The sequence below is a fragment of the Geospiza fortis genome, unplaced genomic scaffold, assembly GCF_000277835.1.
Source record: "Geospiza fortis unplaced genomic scaffold, GeoFor_1.0 scaffold188, whole genome shotgun sequence".
NCBI classification, from domain to species: Eukaryota; Metazoa; Chordata; class Aves; order Passeriformes; family Thraupidae; genus Geospiza; species Geospiza fortis.
In genome coordinates, this window is record NW_005054337.1 from 612,990 (window position 1) to 626,279 (window position 13,290).

General features: G+C 40.4%; 1 protein-coding gene across 1 annotated transcript in view; it reads right to left on the reverse strand.

Moving 5' to 3' along the window:
* Positions 1-13,072, reverse strand: part of DIDO1 (death inducer-obliterator 1) — a 35,659-nt gene extending 22,587 nt beyond the window's left edge. The window contains exons 1-6 of the mRNA XM_031057984.1: positions 12,871-13,072; positions 11,192-11,296; positions 9,971-10,883; positions 9,348-9,666; positions 7,211-7,423; positions 6,485-6,710 (exon numbers count right to left, since the gene is read on the reverse strand). Coding sequence (XP_030913844.1) covers positions 6,485-6,710; positions 7,211-7,423; positions 9,348-9,666; positions 9,971-10,883; positions 11,192-11,296; positions 12,871-12,955 — 1,861 coding nt within the window. The 5' untranslated portion in view covers positions 12,956-13,072. The remainder of the gene's footprint in view (positions 1-6,484; positions 6,711-7,210; positions 7,424-9,347; positions 9,667-9,970; positions 10,884-11,191; positions 11,297-12,870) is intronic.
* Positions 13,073-13,290: the final 218 nt, after the last annotated feature.

Genomic DNA, 13,290 nt, shown 5'->3' on the forward strand with positions numbered 1-13,290 from the left:
TGCCACTCAGCCCATGTCCCAAGAGGCGTCATCTAACACAGCTGTGTGATGACCCCCTCCTGTGTGACGTGTGACAGGAATAACCTGAACAGAGCAGAACTTAACCAACCCCCCTACCCCAAGCAGTGGCCACTAGTGAACTTTAATCCACGAGTTCTTCCAAGGTGAAACCTTTTCGAACTGAAAAAACGGAGTAAAAGGCGCGGGTGAGCAGGTGCTCTAGCTGTCAGTCCTCAAGCCCTCCACAACGGGAAGCTACTTACCAGTTCCGAGCCAGCTGTGCCCAGTCCGTGCTGAGGCCGCCTGACATCTGAGCCTCGGGCACTGCTCGGCGCCGCTGGGTGCCCCGAAGCCCCCTCTGGTGGCACCGAGCACCGCTGCCCGCGGCTGTGCAGATGAGGAGCTCCAGCACTGCTGCAGTTCCGAGCCTGTTCCACTGCTCTCTCCTTACTCCTGCTTCTGCAGGGCTTTCTGTCACTTCCCTCACAGGTAACTCGGTGCTAGCCCTAATTCCCACGTGTTGAGCTGCTTTTAAACCGGCTTCAGGGTTAGCTTTCACTGTTACCTGCCCCATCTCCTTCCACTTTCAAGACCAAATCAAAGTTTATTGAACACTAGTGTCTGGCACATGCTGCCTGCCCCACTGCTGCTCTTTGAAAGCCTCCATAATTTCTGATCTGCACTGCATTTAAGCTGCCTGTGTGCCAAGCCTCTACATGTAGGCACACAAAGTAAACCTGTCTCTAAAGTTAACCAAGGAGACTCCGAGACAAGGGCCTACCCTTCCTGCAGTGATGTGTGTTCAAGCCAACCTGTAGCTCTGTGCTGATGCACATCTGTAGCTTTGACACACAAGCTTTATTTTAATCTACATGATACTGTAGTGATCTATCTGATCTCCATTAGACAACTGCATCTTTACTCCTACCCCCCTCTTGAGAAGCACCATCTGAGGCAAAAAAGGGCTTCTTATTTTCCAGACTGTTCATGGATTGGCATCATCGCTCCTTGCAGGGACAGGCCATCTTCAGGTTCCAAGTTCAGCACAGATGGTACACAGCAAATCAGCAGCGAACTTGACTCTAAGTGCAAGTGATCACCTCAAAAAAATCCCTTTTATGTGGGGACTAGCAAAGAACTTTTTCACTGGCTACAGAGTCAAGTGAGCAAGTTCAAAAAACTGAAGTAAAATTAGTAAAAGAAAGCAAAACAGCAAGAGGGTGGTGAGTGTTTTTAATCAAACTTTCATCACTTTCAGTGTTGATGATGAGATAAACCACCCTCATACGCACAGTGCCTCTGGAAGCTGTATCAGGTTTCTGCCCCCCAACCCTTCCCCTGAGCAATGGTTCTCACACTGAAGCCAAGCACCCCTGATGGCAGGAGTGCTGGCCTGCTGTCTCCGAGTGCCTCAGGTGTGCTGCTGGGTGTTTGAGAGGCACATGCCAGGAGCAGGGATCAGCCTTCCTAACTTAAGAGATGGTAAAAATCTTCACGTGGCTGCCAGCCACAGGTGTGACATACCTTGCAGAGCAGAGAAGGGGAGCTCCAGGAGTTCACAGGCAGGAGATGAAAATGGCTCCCCAGGAATCCCACTGCTCCTTTTAACTGGCTGGGTGCCAGGGGATGTTGGCTTCAGCACGATTATGCTCTGCCTCCCTCCACAGGCAGGGCTCAGGTCTCGTGCCAGCTCCAGGCCAGCACAGCCCCTGCCAGTCTCACGACGGGAGCTCAGCACTGGAGCCAGGTTATTCTGCTGTACAACCCTTCCAAAGCTAGGTCTCCAAGGTGAATTTTTCAGAACTTCTGGCAGACTCATCTTGGGTATGCTGATCATTATTGGTCTGTCAGCAGCCCTTCTGAAAACTCCTCTAGTTCAAATGTTTCGGCCAGACCTACATGCAGGGCAGCCAGGTGTCCCAGAAAGTGGACAGTACCAAAATCAGTAATTCTTTTCACTTCCCTGGTACTACTCAATACTTACTGCCTCTCAGGATAGGCCTACGTTGCAGAATACAGCATTAGGCAAGACACCTTGGCTTTCTAGGAGTCAATTCAGATGCCAGCAGTAGCTCAGTTGTAACAGTATGGAACCTGGCACAGCCTAGTTTTTCCTGTGGGGAAGCACTCATACCAAAAGGAATCCAGTTCACCTACAATCAATCCTGGCAGTCAAACATATCTATGGCTTAAAAAGCAAAGTTTCAGTAAAATATTATTTTAAGTTAAGCTAAACCAACAGCAGTATATCCATATCCACTGCACTCAACAGCCACAACTTCAGGTGGCATGATCTTGCCTCAAAAGCAGCATTAAATTGGCACCAGCCTGTGGGTAGACAAGACCTTATCTTTTACTCTTCATATCACTACTTACAGCTCCCTACATCACTATTACTTCCTGAGCCATAAATCCTGTCTTTAGTGCACTCTATATTCCTCCTGCTCTCTGTAGAGTGGTTTATTTTCTTTCTTTCTTTTCTGTCTTCATGCTGTTATTATATAAAGAAAAAAAAATCAAGACACAAGGAAATGCACACATAAATTATGCTGCTATAATCCTACCATTTTGATACCCACAGCAGTTTCTGCTGGTGGGGCATCCCACTATCCCTGTGTTCCATTCTCAAAGTCTCCTTATTTTGTTAGAGGTGTACAGAACAAACAGTCCAAGATCTGTAACTACACACACACATCCTACTCCCTTTGGGTGTGGAGAAGTTCAGCTGCAGAAGACATTAAAAATACTGAAAATGGGTTACAAAAGGAAATTTGTATCACCAGAGCCAGGGCTCCTACTTCCAGGAGGTGGCAGCGTTGTCTCTTCGGAATTCCCTGCTGGGAAGCAGGAGCAGGACCACAAACATTGACGGTTTCTCTGAAGGAAACACTCCCCCTTCCAAACCCCACTCATTCTTTAGTGAAATACTGGTACCACGTAAGGCATGATCATAATTTGCTATAAATTCACATTGTATCTGTCTGCAGTTAATGTAAACACAAGTTACAAGTTACAATGTAAACACAAGTTTAGTGATTTGGTGTGACAAGGGCTTGTTACTCTGAAGTTCTCCCACAAGAACAGTAACTTAAGGCTTCCTTTTGAGCTTTCATCTAATAAACCCTCCTCATTCTCCTGCATGCTTAGCTGCTCTTCTCAGGAAAAGCAGACAAGATATTGAAACCGTTTTAACACCTGAATTGAGTAAATTATCACTTTGTGTATTTAAGTCTAATAAATCAGGTGAACTTCAAAGCTTTAAAGCACTAATGAATACTTAGCATACTTAGTTTAAAAACCGGGATACTGCAAATGTTTACCCTCCTCCCCCTCCTTTGGGATTTACTTTCTATTTTAAAACTGCATTTGCTGCTGACTTCTGCTTGACAATTATTAGGAAAAATACAGGAAAAAAGTCTCTTACAAGAGTTGCTGTTGTAACATGGATCTCTGAACAATGTTCATAAATCTCATCAATCCACATACTTGTATGAATTTGGAAGCCAGGATGACTTCTGAAATGCAATATAAGAGCTGAGCACCACATAATAAATTAATAGTAATTTTTCTAACAAAAGTAAAAGCAACTCTTCTGAAAGGGGATGTGACTCAGACCTAATTTCCTTTTATATGTGTACTTCAAATGCTATCTGAAACTTCAGAAGTACTTGTACTAAATATTGGTTTATCAAATCAAGGCATTTCTCCACGCATGTTTTTAAATTAATCAAATTAATTTTCACTGGGCACAGAAAGATGGAAGAGAGTGTAATTTTTCAGGCACCAGATTCTGGTGTACCAACTCACTTCCGAGTACAGCCCTAACTCATATCCCCAAAAGACACAGGAAAATTAGGAAGTGAAGAAACACAAAGTAATGGGATAACAGAAGGAAAAAAGTATTACTGTTCTGCATTAGTAGCACCAAATATCCCTTTTCTAAACAAATGCACAAGAGGTTGGGAGAAAGGCCCTGGTGGTAGGCTTAGATCCAAATACACTATATGCTCTGACCACCCAGTACATCTTTGAAAGTGACTTGATTTTCTTGGTACTACTTAACAAAACAATTATCTCATGTAATTACAACAAAGTCTTGTAACTCACAAGTACTGAGTAAAATACATTAAATAAATCTATGTTTGAAATAATAAACTGTCTGATGTAAAGAGTATTAGAGAGTGATTCTGTCAGTCAGGTTAAGTTTTCTTATATCCTAAAAGGCCTCCTGCACTGAAGCTGCAAGGATTTGGTGAACATGGCTGGAAGCTCTGGAAGAACACAGGCAGCATTCTGAAATATTGTATTTGGAAGTCCTTTGCTTCTTCTGGACTACAAGTCCTTCATAATCAATGTTCAGAAATGCAGATTCCTAATCTGGGAGTTGCTTGGTTTTAAGATTTGCATCTAAACCAGGCTATGTTTGGTCCAATAAACATGTCTTCCTTGACAGACTAGCTCAGACTTAGAGACTTCTCACTCTTAGATACTTGAAGTGAAGTGAGACAACTCTCATGAATTTCCCTAATGCTGTAACTCTTAGGTTTTGAACAGCATATAAAGATTTCTTAAAGAAATAAAATCTGGTAGAGTACTTCTGCAGATGGTACACTGGCAGCTTCTCAGGAAGATTACAGCTCAGATCTATCCACTGAAAAGCAGGACACATTTTTTCACAAATACACAAACAATTTATCTGGGCATTTAGTAATGGCAAAGCTCCCACATATCAATGCAACTTACCTTAAAAAAAAAATCTGAAGTTCTTCCTTGCATTTGATATGAGAGTTCTTCATCACATGAACTAGGCTGTTCTCTATTTGTTGCTAAAGTCTGGTATTTACAATGTTTTAGAATCAATTTCACTATTTAGCTGCAGGAATCCAGTTTTCTACTGGAAGTGGTTAAATCTGTAAAACCTACAGTGTGGTAAATCTTAAGAGCAAAGTCCCTTAAAAAAACCCTCAAACGTTCTGCCTCACAACCTGTATTCCTGCCTCTTAGGAAAAAAACAAACCCTATAGCAATAAGGACATTTAAAGTGAAATAGTTCTATGGACACCTGTAACTGTTACATCAGAAAAATCTGATGTAAAATAAGCCCTTATAATTTCATTTATGTTTTTCCACTACTTTTAGTTATGTTTAAGACACTATTGTTTCTGACAAAAAAGCTAGATTTTCTTTAAAATAATCTAAAAGGAATGGAAGTTAATTAAAATATATACCTTAAGGGAGTTTACTATAAAAGAAGTCAAGGGCCGAATATGCAGCAAAAATACAGAGAAAAATTACAACCACTTAACTTGATGTGGGTAAAGACCATTGAAATATACCTGGTATGTACCATGTTCATCAACAGCAATTTAGGATAGCTGGTGTTCCTTCACTGCTTAAAAGCTTTAACTAGAAAATCTCATCTTAAATATTATTTATAAAGTTATCAGTTAATTTACATGTAAGTGTTCAATAATTACATTTACTCATTAAAATAAAATGTAAATTGGCTGAAGTGTGGTTACAAAAGCAGCGAGAACTGAATTTCTGATTCATTACTCTTCAAAGGAGTAAAGTGGAAGTCACGTGGTTTGTAACTGAAATGCCAGATTTCATCTCAAGTTCCATAACTGCATTCTAAAACTACTCAGAGTGAGTCAATCAAAAAAAATGTCATAAGCAAAAAGACTTGTTCAGGCTTCAAAGCAGTATTTACTTACCTTTGCATGAATTACAAGGATGCTACTCAAAACCTGCAAAAATACGCAAGGCAGTACCTCTGCCCAGCATCCAGTTGAGATGGGGTCTTGTGTGTGTGGATAATGTGTGGAATATGAACAGAGAAAGGGGAAAAAAAAAAAGAAAATAAAGATAACAGAGTTCTGCCTCCCCCCCAGCATACAAGTAAAGGATGGTCCTTAAGTTATTTCATGTAAGAAAGAAAAGCAGCAGGAGAATACTTGACAGTTAAAAGCTGTTTGCAGAGGTGTCAAGTATCGTTGGATACCACGTTGAAGATTTCACTCTTGGCACCAGGCACTGAAAATGCAAGACCTGAGAGACAGGTGCCAAATCTAAATTACAAAAATACAATGAAATTAGTACAGGCAATTGCTAATTCACAGTGCACACTGCACAACCTTTTTGTAAAACTTAACACAAATGTCTCAATACTTACCTTCTCAGAAACAGACACTTTCTTTATGGGAAAGATTTCAAGCTTAACCATGAAGATTTCATCCAGAAATCAGCTGGGTAGATCAACAGGCTCTTAATCATACAACTGTCATATGATACATATGAAACTCCTAAAAGTGTCTCTCATTTGTGTGTATCTGTGTGAATCTTTGAAGGTGGAGAAAAGTAGCTTGGTGCCACAGTAAGAAAAAACCCCCAAATCTCAAACTCCCTAGTTTTGCAGAGCCAAGAATGGATGGGTATTCAAAGAAAATATGATTACTCAGGAATATCCCTAAGCCATACATACATTTGAACAACAGTGCAGGTGAAATGGCAGCAGTCCTTTCAGGCTTTACAGCATTGTAATTATGATCGCTGGCCCAGGACGGCGTGATGGGTTCTGCTGCTGGCTCTCGAGCAGGAGCTTGGCTGTTTGCCTCAGTCTTGCCTGAGCTCACAACAGTCTTCTTCACATTCACCTCTCTTTTCTCAGGCAACTGTCTCTTTTGGTTTGAAACTGGTTTGATGCCCATCTGGATAATTAAAAGTAGCTTGATTACTAATAATCATCAAATATATTGCATTTCACAAACAAGCAGAGAGTGTACACACATGTACACTGGTTTCTTTTAGAGTAAACTCCTTAGTTTTATAGTGCACCATTTGAAATTATTTGATTACTCCAAAACCCAGTAATTTGAAATTTAGTTTAAGAATCCAAAATTAATTTGACTTAAAGTAAAATAAAAAAGATGTAATTACTTGAAATAGTACTTTCTTAAAAGTCGTTGCCATCTAGACAACCCTTGCAAGAAACTATCTCCATCTAGAGGCAATTATTGAGATTTTTTAAAAATGAAAGGAAAATATTTTATTGTCCTTACCACAGGAAAACGCAAGAGAATAACAACAAAAAAAGTAACAGAAAGCTCCTCTTCAATGCAGGACTTGGCAGTTTTATTTGAGTCAAAAAGCACAGAAATAAGGCACAGTGCTCCAGGGCAACTGCTGTGGATCATGAACACAAGCTTACCTGCTGCTGAGGTTTTGGTATGCCAGGCTTTTCAGATTTTGGTTTGATCTTCTCTTTAGGTTTTGGTTTCGCATCCTTGCCAGAACTCAAGATCTTCATGGTGGCTGCAGCGTGTTTGAGGATGCAGTCGTTGCTGCAGTACACGGAGTCGGGCTGGGCCACGTTGAAACAGCCGGGGCCGATGCACTTGGAAGCACCAGGAGCTTCAATTACCTTCAAATACAGAGAGAAATGGAGTAAGGTCAGACTTCAAAGGGGAAACAGCAGGAACAGCCTCTGTAACATGGAGAAATGCTTACACAGCTCATGTGCAGACTCTGCAGCTCTGACCTGCACAACTGCCAGCAAGAGAACAGCAGCTGTTCATGACACAACACAGACAACCCATACAAATGTAAGAATTTCACTTCTCCAACATTTTTTTCAGGATGTGCTGCATTTTCAAGTGGTTGGTCTGCTAGCCCTGAGATAAAGGAGGCTAGTTTCCTAAATTTTCAAATCCCATAAATACACAAATGCTTTTTACTGATCCTCTACATGATGTGAGAAATGGCCTTAATAATGCAAAGCTGGGTTCTCAACAGCAAGGTCTCTAAACCACCCCCATCAGCTGCTGTCCTCAGCCGTGCACATGTGTAAGAGAAAGCACTTATATATTCAGATGTACAGATTATTCTGGCTCTATAGGTCTTACCAATTTTAATTTTAGAAGTCTCCAACTTAGATTCTTATACATAACTTTCACATAGCCTCCTACTCCTTACACATTTATAGGTTTGTCTCTGCAATCTGAATTTTCCTCTAATTCAAAATCACTCTCCATTTATATCAAGGTGTTAGATGAAGAACTTCCTCTTCCAATGTTATGATTCAGAAAATAACACATTCCTTGAAAACAGGGTGAATTAAGTTGAATTGTAGAAATACATGAAAGCTTTTTGGGCTCCAACCTATCACCTCTGGATACTGTGCTTTTAGTCTCTCTTCTAAATTACTCCTAAAAATGATACAAGATACTCTCAACTACTGTAGTTCTAAACAACCTCTTGCCATTTGCAATTACCAAAAGTAAGTTTTTCAGGAATATTTCCAGTTAAATAAATATTGTTTGCATAGTGCAATTGACTTCTCTGCAATCAAAAGTCAGTACACAGCTTTATCTGCAGCAGCCTGATAAAACCTGGATTTGGGAATTTTCCCATTATGTACACACTTAACAGAGAAGTAAAGAGCACTTGGTGATATTCAGTAGCAGAGCCAACACCAACAGCACTGGACTCTCAAAAACCTTTGTGTACAAAGGTGTACAAATGTATTGGAAAATATTTTTGAGAATACTGTTTTCCACATATTTATCTTAAACCAGTAAATATTTATATATTCAGCTTAAACTGCTGTATCTATACATTGATCTCACTGTGCTGCCCCAGTCAGCTCTAAATGTCCAAGACACTGGCACTAAAATGCAGCACCTTATGCAGAACAAAGACAAACACTGCAGCACTTGTTTTTTTTTAGTTCATGTACATTTAGCTGAAGAAGCTTCTATGCCTTTCCAATTGGGCATGGAACTTGATATTACAAAATTTAAACTTCAAATTTTGAAATAGTTCAAAATACGTATTTTTAGATTTAAAAAGGCAGTATAAAGAAATTCCGTATTTGCTGATAACCTAAAGCAGTATAGGACAAAAATCAGATTTTCAAAGACTAACTGGAAGTACAGCTGGAATTAACTCCAACAGAGACTTTTTCACATTAAGTAAAAAGTTTCACTACCACTGAAAATGTCCAAAATGTCTGAGATTATTTCAAATATAGTATAAAACAGCACAGCATTCTAGTATTTTTATTAAAAGAATACATCATTATTTGACTTCCAAAACAGTATTCAAGTAGGCAGAACAGCACAAACTATTTCATACACCTAAATAAAACTTTTAAATCCCTCACTTGAAACTAAGTTTGAATTCCTGTACTGATAGAACTATGGATAAACTTCTGCTAGCCAGTAGTGTTCAGTGGGCTGTTCAGCTGATGTGTAGCTTTAAAATCAAGTCAGATTTATAGCCATACAGGTCATTGTCTCCATGTACTCAGTGAAACATGAAAAATAAGAAACAATTAAAATACTTACAGGTTGAAATATCTTCAGTTTTTTCTTTCCACTTGGATTTGCAGCTTTTTCAATCCTACCCTTGATTCCTTGGTCCTCAACTGATTTTTGTTCAATCGTTCCTATGCTTGTGAATTCTGTGCCATCCGCATTTCCTTGCTCCATTTTAGCTTCCTGCTGGTCTAGTTCTGAAACAGGCTCATCCTGTCCCTGGAGAATGGTGCAGTTTGGACAGATATAGTCCTCACCATTCCTCTCCAACAATCGCCCTCGAGCCTCAGAAATACCCACGCAGTCACCATGAAACCATTCCTCACATCTATCACAACAAATCATAAACCTGAAAAAAAAAAACCCACCAAGGAACAATAAAACATTGTGAAATGAAAAGACAATTAACATCCAGTGAATATTTCAAGCAACACAACTTCAGCACCCCAACAAAGCACCCATGCATGGTTCTGCCTCACTGGTTATTTCTGTATTTGTTTATCCTCTTTTAAGTATTTGTTCTAAACTCCCTGACAAAATTCAATATACCCAAAAGCTCATTCAAAAAGTAACCACTAGCATCTAATTTAATTTTTAATCACAGAAAAATTTCAAGTCCTTGCACTGTGTCTGCAGCTGAGCCCTTTGCCTACCTGTTGTTGTGAGGCTGACGACAAATACAGTACAGGGCGTTTGGGTCATAGATCTCAGACTCAGGTTTGCTTTTGGGCTGTTCTTCAGGTTCCTCATCTGAGGCTCCCTTTGCACCAAGGGCAGGCTTCTCCTCCTTCTGAGCCTCAAGATCTTCAGTGTCTTCCTCAGACACAACCACCTGACTTGCAATCTCAGTGCTGTCTGCAGTCTCAGGCTCCTGTTTGATAGTCAACTCAGACTCATTCTGTTTTTCAGGTGTGACATCGCCTGTTTTGGCAGGATCTTTTTCTGAGTTCCTTTTCCTCAGGTGGTTCTGCACATCCTTCAACACCAGCTGAGAAGGTTTCTGCTCAACACGTTTCCTTCTTAGCCGATTCTGCAGTTCCTTTAGTGTTAACCCATCGCTGTCACTATCAGAAGTAGCATCTTCCTCTTCCTCCTCCTCCTCTTCTTCTTCTTCCTCTTCCTCTTTTGTGGGTCTGCTTTTAGGGCTTTTCTGCTCCTTACAACTCCTGGTGAAAATCCTCCGAGTGACAGGTTTTGTATCTGGAGTGCTCTCAACACTGTCTTCAGAAGCAGTTTCAGCATCAGTGGCTGGCCCAGAGGCTGCTTCACTGGAGTCCTCCAGGGTGGTGGGAACGCTCCTCCTGCCCCGGCGCCTCACCGTGGTCAGGAACTCTTCCACCCTCTCTGTGCGCTTGGGCTGCCGCCCGCTCCTCCTGAGGTTGGTGCCTTGCTGCTGCTGCTGGGGCTGCTGCTCACTGGAGTCCACATCAGCATCTCCTGCACACTCTCTCTTGGCAATCGTGGTCCTCCGAAACCCCCAGGTTTTCCTGAACTCTTTACTTGTTGGCTTGACAGACTTTTGCTCCTCCTCATTGCTTTGCTCACCTTTATCATCCAACACTGATGCTAAAAACAAGGGAAGAGTTAATAAAGTGGTGGTGATGAACGATGTGCTCTCATAAAACCTTTTCTCAATGTGTTTTCTTTGTGACATCTATGTAGCTCTACTTCATATGATGAGCCTCAAAACAGATACAATATTTTCTTGTCAATGTAATACAACAGCAGTAGCAATTAAATACATCACTGATCACTGTGACAACATAATCCAGTTGTTCCTGTTTCAAACTCTTGAGTTAATTAAAATCATTTACACACATACATACATGATGGACAAATAAGCACATTTTCAACTGCAAAGGAAGAACCCTTACCAGGAGAACTGTTTTCCATGTTGTCAGTATTAGCTTCAGACTCTAATGGAACTGTGTTTCCAGCTTGTTCCATAGTACAGGCAACACTGTTCCCACTCTGAAATGCTGAGCAGAAACAAAATGTCCAAAACTCTCATTCAAAAAATATTCATAGCCCAAGTAATTGGTAAATATTCTGATTTCAGTATTAACTGGAACAAGCACTTGTATTTCAAGCCACAAATGCTCCTTCAAAGTTAAACATGTGGGTCTGGATACTGTATTGACATATTTTATTGAGTAGCCATAGGATTTCTGATATTTTCTGGTATTTCTCAAAAAAACCCAACCAAACAAAAAACTCCTTCATGGCATGAATCTACCCCCTGGGGTTTGTCTAGGCAAAAACTGTACAGCAGTTCCACTCACTTGTGTGGAATGAAATGCAAGAAAGGCTGGTCCTTAACATAGTTATTTACAAAAATGCTTTCAGCCTATGTGATCTACCAGAATGACCCCAAAAAAGCCTGATTAAGCCAAGAACTTCCAACTGTCATAGACTCAGCCACAAAAGAAAGAAAATCTGTGCTGACAACCAGATCTATTTTCTCATAAGTCTTTCCCAGCTTATTAGAAGACTTATTCGAGAAGGCAGAAGCAAATGACAGAAATTAATGTAGGATGAGTACTTTGATAACTTCAGGAATAACCTGGTTTGAACAAGTACTAAAGCTGATATATTTCCAATCAAGCTGCATGCCCTGGAACTGCTCCTAAGGGCACAAGACACTGCTCTGCAGCCACTGCAGTGACACTGCTCCCAGGGAACTGGAAGGTGCAGTAGTAACTGCAACTCAAAGAACAGGATGAATAGAAAATTATATGAAAACAAAAGACACACCCCAACTCTCCCCAAGGATGTTTCTGGATATGTGTATCCCTGGCTGAGGAATTGCAAAGGTATACCAAAAGGGAACATGAGCAGAATTCCTAGATAACAGCACTGAAGGATCAGATGCTTTTAACAACTGTACACAAGTTTTCAGAGACATCCTTCAGCAAGCTTTTCCCTGTTTTCCAGTCTTCCTGAGGAATAAATGCCTCTTTTTTTTTCATGTACTGCATCACTTCCATCACTGTTCTGTCTTAACACAATCCCTCCTCTGCAAATCCTCTGCTTTCAGTGTTACATTTAACACTGCTGGAACAGAAATGTTAAGGGGCAGTGCTATGGAAACAAAACTTTGTGCAGATATGTTGAAAAAATTAACACTTCAGTTGTAACTGTGAATACTATAAATGTCACTGGAAAAGCAGCAGACGTCAGAACATTAATTTAAATAGTAACTGGTTACTTTTAACATTACAAACAGAATAAAAAATGAAATTTAAGCCTGCAGTACACAGGCAAAGAGCTCAAACTGTCTCCATCCAATATGAAATTCCTTTAGGTACTCCCATTAAAAAAACACTAATGATAAATGCTTAACTTTTTTTTTAGCAGCACTAAAATTTTATCTGTACCAAAAATGCAACATTATAATTAAGAGAGCAAGTCAAAACAGTTGAAAGCCTACACCTTTGTTTATGCTGGAACATGAAGAAACATTCAAACCTAGAAGCAGAGATTACCGAAAGTTGAGATAGAAATTTCAGCTAAAATGTAAATAACTAAGAAGGCTCTCCAATGTCCTCTGTACCTGACACAGCATCAGAGGCTCGAATGGCTTCTCCTTGAAGGGCTGAGCCAGAGGAGGGCAGCACAGGATCAGAATCATTCAGCATTCTCCAGCCAGAGCATGCTGAATTTCCTGACTCACAAGTGCCACACTGAATCTCTGAGTTGTCAGCAGGTGCAAATGCTATCAATCCTCTTCCTCCTGCTGGCTCCTGGAAAACAACAAAGGGACAAAATAAGGCATCGATATATTTATTAACATATCTTACTGTTGTTTAGCTAAATTTGGAATTGCTTTGCTTCTATTACATCATAAAGAAAATTCCATTATTTTGTCTTCTTGAGTTTTGCACTTTCAGAAATACACTGGAACTGGAAAAAAAGAGGTCAAAATTAAGCAATACCACCTCCCCAGTTACCAACAGCCAAGACCTTTGAAAGA